The sequence below is a fragment of the Nannospalax galili genome, unplaced genomic scaffold, assembly GCF_000622305.1.
Source record: "Nannospalax galili isolate Female #2095 unplaced genomic scaffold, S.galili_v1.0 scaffold44, whole genome shotgun sequence".
Taxonomy (NCBI): domain Eukaryota; kingdom Metazoa; phylum Chordata; class Mammalia; order Rodentia; family Spalacidae; genus Nannospalax; species Nannospalax galili.
This window is the reverse complement of record NW_008355789.1, coordinates 2,340,390-2,354,069: the sequence shown is the minus strand read 5'-3', so window position 1 is coordinate 2,354,069 and position 13,680 is coordinate 2,340,390. Positions and strand designations below refer to the sequence as shown.

Below are 13,680 nucleotides of genomic sequence, written 5' to 3'. Positions count from 1 at the left end.
TAAAATTCCCATCTGCACAACATAAACAGGAAACGTGCAGCCAAAAGCTCTAGCGGTGCAAATTCCAAGCTTCCAGCCGAGGGCGGGAGAATCTCATCTGTGCCGCTAGTAGGAGGCAGCGGCAAAGAGCAAACTCTCCAAGTGACCCCGCACCCCTCACGCCCTTTCTCTCAAATGCAAAAAGGGGGTAGAGAAGGCGGAAGGAAGGACCCCCTGCCCCAGGAAAATAAGGAACAGGGAAACCGGCGTCGAGGCTGCAGCCGGGCCTCGGAGCGCGCGGCCTGGGTGGGGAGGCGCGTGGCGAGGGCGCGCCCTGCCGCCTACTTCCCGAGTCCCCCCGGCCCCAGCGGCCGAAGAGCGCGGCGTGGGCTCGCGAACGCCGGACTACAGATAGCCGAACCCGCTCTGGTGTGGGTGTGGGTAGGGGTGGGGGCGGGGCGGGCGCCCGGCGCGACGCAGGCGCACTACGGGCCTCGGGTGTTAAACATGGCTGAAGCGCCGTTGCTGCCGTTACTGCCGCTGAGTGGAAAATGCTGAGCCCTCCCGGGCCGGGTGGGCGGCGGCGGCGGCGAGGGCGGCGACGGGGACCCGCTTCCCAGGCGCGGCGGCGGCGGCCATGGCCCGGCTGGCTGACTACTTCATTGTGGTAGGCTACGACCACGAGAAGCCAGGTAAGGGTGTGGGGCGGGCGCCGCCCCCGGGCCTCGCCTCCGCCCCCGGCGGCTGTCCAGTGGGCTCCGCGGGGCCGGGCGTCGAGGCCGAGAGGCGGGGAGGCGGAGGGCCGGGCCCCCAACGGAGGAGCGGCCCTCTGGCCGCCCGGGGCCGGGCCTGGAAGCGCGGCCGGGCCTCGTTGGCTGGTGGTGGGCGTGTGAGGGAACCGCTGGCCGGCGGGGCAGGCTAGGCCGCGTCTGCGCGCCTGGGGCTGGCGGCCTGGGCCGGGCGGGCACGAGCCCGGGCGCCGTCGCGCGCGCTGCGGATTGTTGCACCAGGGGCAGCGCCCTCGTGCCGGGCTGGACGGGCGGGAGCCAACTGTGCTAAGTTCCTAGGGATAAACTTGCATCCTGAGTGAGTAACGAGTGACGCAGGGGGCTGTCCTCTCGGAAAGGAAGTGCAGAGAGTCCAGCGCCGCCGCCCGCCCCGATCTCTCCGGGGCCCCCGCCGAACGCCTGGCACAAAGGCCAAAGGATCCATGCACTTTGCAGCATTGCTAGGAAGTGGTATCTGTTCTTTCGGGACACGTGTGACGGGCATGTCGGAATGAAATGACTCAAGTGGAGAGAGCCCGCCCACCGCTGCAGGTGCTCTCGTCTGGCGATAATGTCTTCTAGTTCTTTCTTCGTCAGAAAAATGTCTTCACAAGGAGTCATTTGGCAGATGCATTACTTTTTATACTTTAATTGGCGAATTAAAGTACACTTGCACAACCAAGAGTGTCGAGGGTTCATGCAGGTTGATTTTCGTGTTTGTACCTATATTACTGTATAGATAAGCATAATGTAATTCCAAGGTGAGCTGGGAAAGCTTTTATTTCAGGGTAATTCCCGTCTCCCAATCGCAAGGAATTTTAGTTACCAGCTCTCCAGCCTCATCATTTGGCCGAGGAGAAGTTGAGATTGTATTTTGCTGATGGTTAGACGTTGATAGCACCAGAGTGCCATTGTTCTACCCACTCTTCATCCACTGTCCCTTTCATTATTCATCCCCTATGAACTTCCTCCAGAGAAGGAATCCTTCCTTTATTGCTCACTACTACTTAATTCAGGTCAGTTGTTAGAAGGAGTTGCAGGGCCAGGAACCCATGTAAAGAAGATGGAAGGTGAGAACCGATTCCACAGTTCTCTTCTGACCTCCATGTGTTCTCTGTGGCACACATGCCTCCCCCAAGATCATGTGTATACTCACAATAGTAATAAGTAGATAAATACATAAATAAAAGAGAAGGATTTGGGCTGTATTTAGAGAATCATCTGGCTGCTCCAAAATGTCATGTCTTTTTTTTAGTCATTCTGCATAGTCTATTGTCTTACAAGGATTGACAGTATGGAGAGTCAGTTTGGTTTTTTGTCTGTTCCCTTTTTAGTTACATTGTTCTTTTCCCCACAGTTCTGAAGCAATCAGAAACTTGAAGAAAAATTGCAAGCATAGTACAAAATGGTTTTTTTTTTGCACACTTTGAGAGGAAGCTGCTGACCTCATGGCCTGTCATTCAGAATTGGTTAGTGTGAATTTTATACAAACAAGAACATTGCCCTATGTGAAATCACAGTACAGTCACCCAAGTAGGAAATTCACGTTGACATAGTTCAAGTCTTGTTGATTGTGCTTTTAATTTCATTACTGGCAAAAGGAGTCAGTATAGTAACGTGTTGCATTCTTCTGTTACACCTCTTCAGTCTTTCATGACTCGACAGGTCAGTTATTTTGTAGGCTGCCCCACAGTTTAGGATTGTCTGCTCTCAAGGTTAGATTCGTACACTGGGTAGGTGTATCACAAAAGGGAGGCTCACTGTTCTGTTGGGTGGCACATACTTGTACTTCATCATTGCTGATTTTCACTTAGATTACTTGTGATCAGTGTCTGCTAGGCTTCTCCACTATAAAGTTAATGATTTTTGTGATGAGTACCTTGGAACTAAGTACTCACCAAATTTTTAATGGATTCATCATACGCTGGTACCTGTATGGATTCAAGATTTACATATGTTCCTGTTAATTATATTTCTTTTTAAAAAATATTTTTATTTTATGTGTATGAGTATATTGCATGTATGTGTGTAAGTGTATCCGTGTCATGCAATGTCTGTGGAGGTGAGAAGAGGGTGTTGGATCCCCTGGAACTGGAGTTACAGATGGCTGTTAGCCACCATGTGGGTGCTGAGACTCGAACCCGGGTCCTCTGCAAGAGCAGCCAATGCTCTTAACTGCTGAACCATCTCTCCAGCCCCCAATGAATTATATTTCTATTGTTTGATTTAGTATGTTGGGGTTGCTATAACAAAATACCATAAGCTGGGAGACATAAACATGGACTTTTCACAGTTGTAAAGGCTGAAAAGTCTAAAATTAAAGCTCCAAAAATTGGAAGTCTAGTTGGGGGCGTGCTTGCTTATAGCCATGTTCTCATTTTAACCTCACATGGCTAAAAGGGCCACGTGGACTTAATAGGAACTCTAAGAAACAGTATATTTTAAAATGAAATAGAGATCTTTTTTAAAGGTTAAAAACTCATTCAATTTTATGGCTTACAGGGGTGATACTGAGTTCAATATTGTATAACTGTATTAATTTAACAGCAAACCTAAAAAATTTATAGCCACTTTTGAAAGAGATGTATCTTTGCTCGGAAACTGTTATTGAGTATGTTAAAGCTGTAATGAAATGCTGCTTCTAAAAAAATAAAAAAATATATATTTAAATTAAAACAAAAAGTGGGGGAACTAACCTGTTTATGAGGGTTTCACCCCCATGACCTAATTACCTTCCAAAGATCTCATCTCCTAGTTCTGATACTTTGGGTGTTAGGATTTAAATAGGAATTTTGGGAGAACACAAATATTTAGGCCACTTATTTTGATGTTTAAATTATTTCATCATTTGACCAGTGAGAACCCATACGTCTGGCTTCTGTGCTCTGTGGACATGTCTCCATCGTTCTCTTTTGGTTTTTTGAGGCAGGGTCCCCTCCTCTTCATTTCATCTCCTCCTCTGTCTCCTCCAGCCCTGTTAGGATCTAAGAGCCCAAACCAGGTTGCCATGACAGAGGGCCTCCCCAGCTTGCTCTGGCTCTTGACTCTTCATTTTGGCTTCCCCACTGTCTGTGGACACACTCAAGCTGTGATCTATGCTGGGCTGCTCTTGTGAAAGCCTTTTCCTCACTCATTTCCTTTGCATCTCAGTGCTCCATGCCAGTTGGACTCCATGTTTGGCCTTGGCCATTCTCTTATCACACGGTTCCTCCTCCCACTCCCTGCAGCTCCTTGAGATACTACATGCTTCACCTCTAAGCTGTGACTACTCTCCTTCCTTCACCAAAGAAAGGGAAGATTTGATTTCTTTGCTTTTTTTCTTTGTGAAACCTAGAATGTTGTATATATTGTAATCTCTGTTTGGGATAGTTTTATGTAGTTTATTCAAGCGTAATTTAGGTACAACAAATTTAATGCCCAGTTAAGTGATTTTTGGCAAATATATACACTAGCACTAGGTGTGGTGGTACACACCTTTAATTCCAGTGCTCGGGGGGCAGAGGCAGGCGGCTCTTTGTGAAATCGAGGCCAGCCTGGTTTATATAGAATTTCAGGCTAGCGGTAGCTATAGGAGACCCTGTCTCAAAAAGATCAAAGTGTACACACACACACACACACACACACACACACACACCACACACGCATTAGTACGGTCACTGCCACAATCAAGATATAGAACATTTCCATCCCTACAAAAAGTTCTCTCATGCCCTTTTGCAGTTTCCTCCCTAGCCTCTGGTGGTTGCTGAACTGCTTTCTGTCTGTATGTTTTTGTCTTTTCTGGAGTAGTATATAAATAGAATCATAGTTTTTTTTTTTATGCCTGGCTTTTTTCACTTAGACTCACAGAATGAGACTTATCTATATTGGATTTGTTAGTAATTGTCCCTCTGCCTCCCTTTTTCCCATTGGCACTGAGGATTGAACCAGGCACTGACCTGGGTTCAACTAAGCATATGCTCTCCCACTGAACTCCCTGCCACATTATTCCTTTCCTTTTTCCTTTTCCCTTTCTCCTGACATGCAGGCTGGCCTCAGACTCCTCTGTAACCAAGGGTGACCTTGAACTTTGGATCCTTTTGCTTCTCCAGTGCCAGGATTATAGGTCTGCATCACAAAGCCTGGTTTATGTAGTGCTAGAGATTTAATTTAGGGCTTCCTGTATGCTGGACAAGCAGTCTGCTAAGTGAGCTGAATCCCCAGCCTCAGACATACATTGTTTCTTTTTATTGCTGGAATAATACAGTTTGTTCATCCCTCTTCAGTTGGTAGACATTTGTGCTTCCAGATTTTGGTGATTATGAATAAAATTGATCTGAGTATAATTGAGGTAGAGCTATCATTTGAATATTTCAGTAGTTGGGACAGGAGTACAAACAGGTGAAGATTTAATTATCAATAGCCAGCTGATTGTCAGATCTGAAGAAAAGAATAAGTAACTAGGCAGGATTACATGCAGGGGTCAGGGCAGTGGCCCTAATTTCAGTTGAGGACCTGATGACTCTCCTTCAGCTCCTTTTCAGGGTCTTGTGTGAGTAATCACAGCTACTCTCGTTAAGATGCTAACAGTCTTGTCATGCCCTGAAGGACAGTGTTGCACGGTACCATTCAAGTAGTCTTATTTTTATTTATTTATTTATTTTAAAATTAAAGATATTTATTTATTTATTTATTTAGAGACAGGGTCTCCCTGTAGTATCAGTTGGCCTGGAACTCACTATGTAGACCAGGCTGGCCTGGAACTCACAGAGATCCACCTGCCTCTGCCTCTCAAGTGCTGGAATTAAGGGCATGCAACCACCACACCCGGCAAAGTAATATTTATTTTTATTTTTTATGTGTATGAGTGTTTTGCTTGCACATATGTAAGTGCACCTTATGTGTGCAATGCCTGCACAGGCCAGAAGAGAGCATTGGATCCTCTGGAATTGGAGTTACGGGTGACTGTTAACTTCCATGTGGGTGCTGGAAACCAAACCCAGGTCCTCAGCAAGAGGAGCTAGTGTTTTTAACCACTGAGCCATCTCTCCAGCCTCCCACCCCACCTCCCATGAAGTCTTAAAAGCTAGGACAGAGACTGAGCACAGACTTGGGAGTCATTAGAGTAGATAGAACTCTGATATTTGTATAGATGTCCTCAGAAATAGATGGACCAAGGGCCAAGCTTTGGGGAACACCATTTTTGAGGGGATGAGAAAGGAACCATGGAAGTGCTTGGTGTGTTTGGGAGATATATTTGTTTCTCTCTGAAAGCTGTTCTTTTCCTTGTTGGTGATAGAGCCCCTGATTTTTTTTTTGTTGTTGTTGTTGTTGGTCTTTTTGAAGCAGGGCTTCCCTGTGGCCCCAGCTGGCCTGGAACTCACTACGTAGACGAAGTTGGCCTTGAACTCACAGAGATCCACCTGCCTCTGCCTTCCAAGTGCTGGGACTGTAGTCTACAGGCATGCGCCAACACACCTGGCCGAGCCCCTGATTTTTGGACTAGTAGTGTGGCTGTGCAGAAGAGAAAGATTGTTTTCCGTATAGTAGATATAAACACATGACTAGGTTCTGGCCATTTGGGTATAAGTGAAATGATGAATGCAGCGTACCAGAAGTGTTCTCAAAGGACAAGGGTGTGTGTTCTCCACTTCTCTCTATCCTGATAGTCTCATAAAAGCTAGAGCTCTAGCAACCATCTTGGGTAAGGGTCTACATAGTAGGGATATTGGGGCAAAAAGCTAGAAAGAACTTGGGATACGTAATTTTTAACTCGCATCAATTAATTTTTTGGGACAGGGTCTCCTTGTAGCTCCATCTCAGCTAGAGCTCATATGTAGACCAGGCTGGCCTCCATCTCATAGAGACCGCCTGCCTCTACCTCCACCTCCTGAACGCTGATTAAAGGTGAATGCCACCACGCCTGGCTTTCGTACTTAAAGGCTTAGATGGCAGACTGGATCTGGATCTTTTATTTTTTTATATTTTATTTATTATTTTTATTTTATGTGTATGCGTGCATTGCCTGCCTGTGGGTAAGTGCATCCGTGTTGTGCAATGCCCACGGAGGTTAGAAGTGGCTGTCAGATCCCCTGGGACCAGAGTTACGGACAGTTGTTAGCTACCATGTGGGTGCTGGGATTCAAACCTGGGTCTTCTGCAACAACAACCGGTGTTCTTAACTGCTGAGCCATCTCTCCAGCCCCTGGATCTGGATCTTTTAAAAATATGAACTATTGGGGTTGGACAGATGGCTCAGCAGTTAAGAGCACTGACTACTCTTGCAGAGGACCCAGGTTCCCAGCACCCACATGGCGGCTATGAACCATCCTTAACTCCAGTTCCAGGGGAATCCGAAGCCCTCTTCTGACCTCCGCAGCGTTGCAAGACATGGGTGCACTCACATGCATTCAGGCAATACACTCACACATAAAAAAATAAAAATAATAAAAAAATATTAAAAAAAAACGAACTATTAGAACCTTATATACTTAAATCACTATAAATTTGAGTTTTCAGTTTTATGTTGGCAATCCACATACCTGGTGGAGATAGATAGCAGAATTCAGAGTCATAGAAAGTGAAGGAATATTTCTTTGTCAGGTATAGCTGACTGGGACCGTTAAGAGGAGCAGTTAATGAAGGGCTTTACAGTCAAAGGTAGAGTATTTCTACACAATGTAGAGATGAGGAAGCAGTAAAGGTTCCCTTCTTGTATTTAACACAACTGTTCTATGACAGATTCTGGACTGGAAGTGTCCTGACACTCTACTTCATGATGCTATTTTTTGAGAATTTACATAAGGATTATTGTAACTCTTAATCGTTTGAGTTGGAATGTTGTATTATAAACTGAATTGCAGAAATTTAGTAGGAGAAATGATAGGAATTGTAGGCAGCAGATTAGGACTACCTGTTTGAGCAATATAATTGTGACAGCATCATTGTGATATCTGGTTGGAAAATGTTGATATGTTTTGTTTTGTTTTGTTTTTTTGAGACAGACCCTGTCTGAAAAAGATAAAAACAGCCCCCCCCACCAGAGTGTCTTAACAATAGTACTTAATGGTGTATTATACGATAGCTATACATTAGCTTTCCATCATTGGGGCTGCTATAACAAATTATCAACAATTTAGTGGCTTAAAAAAAAATAAGCATTTATTCTTGCATAATTCTGGTGGGTAATTCTGAAGTTAAGGTGCCAGGAGGGTGACTTTCCCTGAATCCCTGAAGGCCTCTAAGGGAAGAGTCCTTATTTATCTCTTCAAGTGTCTGGTAGCCCCCAGTGTTCTGCAATTTGTGGCAGCATAATTCTAGTTAACAAAAATTTTTTTTGATTTATTTTTATGTGAATGAGTGTTTAGCTTGTATGTATGTTAGTACACCAGTGCTGTGCAGTACCCACAGAGGCCAGAAGAAGGCATTGGATCTCTTAGAACTGGAGTTATAGTGGGTTGTTAATTGTTATGTGGGTGCTAGGATCCAAATTCGAGTCTTCTAGAAGAGTCGCCAGTGCCCTTAACCACAGAGCCATCTCTCCAGCCCCCATAATTTTAATTTTTGCCGTGCACCTCACGTGGATTTCTTTATCTTTTGCATTATAATTTCTTTGCTAGGCCTGGTGATACAACCTTGTAATCCCAACTGTTTGGGAGACAGAGACAGGAGGATGGCAAGTTCAAAGCTTACACCTGGGTTACAGAATGAGTTCAAGGCCAACCCGGTCAACTTAGCCTCAAACCAAAAAAACAAAAACAACAACAACAACAACAAAACAGGAAAAGGGCTATGGGTATAGCTCAGTAGTAAAGCACTGTCTAGCATGCTTGAGGCCCTAGATTCAGTTCCCAGTGCCCTCCCTCCCTTCCTTCCTTCCTCCTTTCCTTCTTCCTCCCCCACTGAGCTATATCCTCAACCCTGTTTTTTCTTTAACTAAACACTGTTAAAACATAGAAAAAATGTGAATGAAAAGTCACATGAGTAAAAAATTTTTTAATAAGGTTTTATTCTGCTTTAGAAATGAAAGGCATGGAAGTTAATACAATATATATAATACAATTTGTATTCTGTAAGAAAGAATCATGGAAAAATGGTCATTATGCCCACCATGATGCCCCAACAGAGAATTAGCTTTCAGGGAGTAAACACTGTTTTAGTGTTGAAATCTACCTCCTTGTAGACTTAGTATCTGACTTACCCATGTTCTCTGACTCTCGAATTGTATTTCTATGATTTAGAATCTTTGCTTATCTGTTTTCTTTTTCTTCCCTTATGCTTCCTTTCTTCTTCCTTTGGTCCTGGGGTGAACCCAGGACCTTAACTAAGCACGCATTGTGCCACTGAGCTGTACTCCCTCTGCATGTTTTTCTACTCAGCTTTGACTCAGCTCTGACTCCGTTGCACACTGCTGGTGTATATTCCTTTACAGATTGCTCATTTGTTTTGTAGCTTATTGTAGCAATACACATTTGTTATGAAATTTTCAAACGTATAAAGTTGAGAGCTTTGTACTATATCTGTCTCTCTAGATTTTTTTTTTCTTTCTTTTTTTTCTTTTTTAATCTTTTTGGAACACTTTGTAGACCAGGCTGGCCTCGAACTCAGATCCTCCTGCCTCTGCCTCCTGAGTACTGGGATTATAGGTGTGTGCCCCATACCCAGCTTCTGGTTTTTTTTTTTTTTTTTTTTTTTTTTAAGATTACTATGTAGTTTAGGCTGGCCTCAAACTCACAGAGATTCACATGTTTATGCCTCCTGAGTGTTGGGATTACAGCCATGTACCACCACATCCAGCTTGGCACAGTAAATTTGATTCTAAGCACCAGTGCAGAAACTTCCTAGTTCTTTTGATGAAAAAAAACCTCAGCCCTCCAGAGTTGACAGTGTAAGGAAAGCCTCTGTATGGGAAAAGTTGACTTGACCTCAGAACTTCAGTTCTGTTTCTTCTGTGATCTCATGGATTAACACTTTTCCTTAACATTGTGGCCCAACTCTCTCCCTGTACCAAACATCCTTTTATTTTCTGAGACATTTGCTGAAACAAGACTAGAGCATTGAAATAAGATTTTTCTAGAAGTTTAGACAAAAGAGCAATGAAGCCAGAGAATGATTTGTAAGTCATTTGCCTGGCTTGCAAGGAATATCTTACTCCTTTCCGGGGTGTGGTCTCTTAAGAGGGTATCAGCCTACTTATTTTCTGGTCTGGTATCATGATAAAACTTACCTTTTCTTTCAACATGTCTGATAGTGTCTAAAACCTGCATGAGACCAGGTAGCTAATTCCATTCCCATAAGGCCTATGTAAGGTCCCTTTCCTGAATCTCATATTCTGGCCAAGGATTAGTCTCCTTTTTGGATGGTTGGTATCAGAACTATGCCTCCAGAGATACTCTGTTCCTTATTCTTTTTGCAGTACTCGGGATTTGAACCAGGCCTTGTGTATGCCAGACAAGCACTTTATCAACTATAGCTCTAGCCCCTATTCCTTGCTCTTAATCACCAGTACTAACTGGGCTACAATAGTGGAAGTCAGCACAAGAAGGGACACAAACACAGTGCTATGGCATGGGGCATCTTTGATTTTGTACCTGTTGTCCCAGCATTGACAAAGCTTTGATGTTAACTAGAAACATGTTCATAGCATTCAGGTACAAACCAAGGTGCAGCTACACAAGCATCGTATTTTTAATTGATATGATCTTTTCTGTTTTGATTTTAATCTGAATAATGATACTATTTTTATTACCTGTATGTATGAAATTAATTGAAGCAGTTTTAAAAAACAATGTTCTGAATTCAGAAACATTTAGATCCTGGACTGATTTATTTGTGTAGTTAAGTTATGATGATCTCAGAAAGCTGTCCTGTCCTTTCTGCTTTACTCCCTTATGTAGCAAGCCTGTTTTTTTTTATGATTAAACAGAATAATTAGTTAACAAAGCATCTAATTCAAAGACAAAAACAAAACAGTATTTTCTTTTATGTATGTATTATGGATTTACCCGAAGGACTATTTTAAATGTATAATTTTAAAGAAATGGTATGATGAAATCAGTGTTTACCAAGGGTTTACTTGTAGGTCATGAAGTTTGATGCTACTTGAGAAATTTTTACAAGACCCAAGGAAATTGTGTGAGTAGCTGATAACTGGCAGATAAGTAAACCTCAGCTAGAATGACCTACTTGGCATCAGTCCAAGGAATCAGACTTGCCCACCCTAGCTTTGCAAGTGCTGCCCCCTTGTTCTGTCTTATTTGATCTTGTCACCGTGGTGGAGATAAAGCGGTATACTGCTGAGACTTGTGTGTGCGTCCATACATATCATTTGCATGTACGTGCATATGGTGCCAGTGTTGTACTTCTTAAAAAACAAGGCCATAGTACCTGTTCCTAAATTTCCACATACTATATATAACATAATGTTTTTATTAGCTAAGTGTCTGTGCTGGATAGCTTTAGTGTCAACTTGACACACCTGGGTTGAGGGAGCCTCAATTGGGGAATTGCCTCTATTGGACTGGCCTGTGGCCATATCTGAGGGGCATCATCTTGATGAGTGATGTGGAAGGGCCCAGCCCACTGTGGGTGGTGCCACCCCTGGGCAGGTGCAGGCTGAGCAGGGGCCAGAAGAGCAAGCCAGTAAGCAGTGTTCCTCCATGGCCTGTGCTCCAGCTCCTACCTCCAGGTTCCTGCCCTGAGTTCCTACGTTGGGCTCCCTGATGAGCTGCGACCTGGGAGATGTAAGACAAATAAACCCTTTCCTCCCCAAGTTGGTATTGGTCAGAGTATTTTGTCACAGCAATGAAGAACAAACTAGGACAGTGTCTTAATATATAATTTAATATATATACTAACTTCACCTGTAAATCCATTATAGACTTTTATTTCCAAATTTTTATAATTATAATGGTGCTGTGATGAATCCTGGCTAAAATTTTGCATTCATCCTTAATTTCCTGAGATAAGTAGATAGAGGGGAAATAAAGTGTGGTAATACTGAAGTTGAAAATATGGGATGGGTTAAAAGCCCAGCACCCACATGGCAGCTAACAACTATCTGTAACTCCAGCCAGGGGAAAGCCAGCACCCTCCTCTGACCTCCGCAGGTATTGGAGGACACGTGTGTATCTACCTACATGCAGGCAATATACTCATGCACATAAAAATAATAATTTTAAAAATGTGGGATTGGATCCAAGTGGTCTAATTCCTAGTTTTGTCTCTGAGTATTTCTGGCCTTGGGTTAGTTAATTGTTCTGTCTCTGCATCTACAAAATGAGATAGTAGTAGCTAGTAGTGTTTGCTTCAGAGTTGTGAAGATTGAACGAGTTAATTTTTTTAATTTTTAAAATTTTTTAATTTTATGTGTATTCTGTATTCCCTGCATGTAGGTAAGTGCACCCGTGTCATGCAATGCCCGTGGAGGACAGGAGAGGCTGTCAGATCCCCTGGAACTGGAGTTATGGACAGTTGTTAGCTGCCATGTGGGTGCTGGGATTCGAACCTTGGTCTCCTGCAAGAATAATCAGTGTTCTTAGCCGCTGAGCCATCTCTTCAGCCCCGAGCAAGCTAATTTTTATGAAATAATTGTGTTTGGAATACAATTAATAGTGTAAGTTTTAATTCCTAGAAGTAGAGTTGCTGGGTCAAATGATATGTGTGTTTATATGAAAATCTATAAAGTTTCTGCCTAGCATTGCTTCTTTAGGGAATTGTCTTTCTGGTTCTTATGTCCACAGTAAAGTGTTAGTCTGTGTTGTATTGTCTATCCTCTGAGGGAAACAGCCACTATTTTCTTTAGAGCAGCTGTACCAGAGACTCCTGAGAAGGGCTTGTTGATTATTGAGGTTCTTTCTTTCTTTCTTTTTAATTTTTTTTATTTTATGTGCATGCATGTATTGCCTGCATGTAGGTAAGTGCACCTGTGTTGTGCAGTGCCCCTGGAGGTCAGAAGAAGCTGTCAGATCCCCTGGAACTAGAGTTAGGGACAGTTGTTAGCTGCCATGTGGGTGCTGGGATTTGAACCCCGGTCTTTCATAGAACAAGGGGGTGGGAGGGTCATTGGACCCTCACCTGAAATTCTGGCTGCTCCTAACCAGCTGTATGTAGTTCTGCCTAATTGCATGTGGAGTCAGTCTTGTGGTCTTGGGAAGTGCTAGAATGTATGACTCTGGAAGGTTAGCTGGAAGTAGGATATGGTTTTGTAGCTATATAAAGTGAGACTTTGGTGTTGTGGCTGTTTTGGGGTAAGTAATCCCAGTAAACTCATTAGCTCCCCAAGTTGGACTTTGGTAGAATAATACTTTGCTTTGTCATTGGTGCTCTATAATGGGGAATGTAGACATTTGTTTATGTTTGTCTCCTCAGAGAGTTCCTGAAACAGTTCAATTTACCCTAACCTCTACCTTAAGTGGAGCCAATTAGAGCCATCCTTTTTTTTTTTTTTTGAACAAACACAGCCTATCCTGGATGACAGGAATACTGAGATTGCCAAGGAATATTTTCCCTGATGTGTTTCAAGAGTCTGAATAATGAACACAGCCTAAGGGCAAAGATAGCCAAAAATGAAACAGGAGACAGACTTTGGAAATATCATTTATACCTCTGGTTCCAGTTGTTTCTGAAAGCCAAAAGAACAGTTTCTATAGTTTTTAGGTGTACACTAAATTGTCTTCCATAAAGATTATGCTATTTTAGCAGTAGAAGAATATGCCCATTCCCTTGATGGAGACTTTAATTAAGCAAACAAAAAGTCTTGCTTAATAGGAGCCATTGCTTAAGCAAAATCAGAGACAACTTCATAGCTTCATGAAGATGAGGATGCTAAGGGATTGGTTCAAAATCAGACTTTACATTTAATTCAGGTTATAGATCTGAAACATTTAAAATTGGTAGTTGTCTTTGGCCTTTATTGTATCTAAAGGGCATTTAAAACCAGAAATCTGAATTGTGA

General features: G+C 43.2%; 1 protein-coding gene across 4 annotated transcripts in view; it reads left to right on the top strand.

The window, feature by feature from the left end:
* Positions 1-467: 467 nt before the first annotated feature.
* Positions 468-13,680, top strand: part of Sbf2 (SET binding factor 2) — a 412,775-nt gene continuing 399,562 nt past the window's right edge. For all 4 annotated transcript variants that reach the window (XM_029556331.1, XM_029556330.1, XM_008853457.2 and 1 more), the window contains exon 1: positions 468-671. In XM_029556331.1, coding sequence (XP_029412191.1) covers positions 617-671 — 55 coding nt within the window. In that variant the 5' untranslated portion in view covers positions 468-616. The remainder of the gene's footprint in view (positions 672-13,680) is intronic.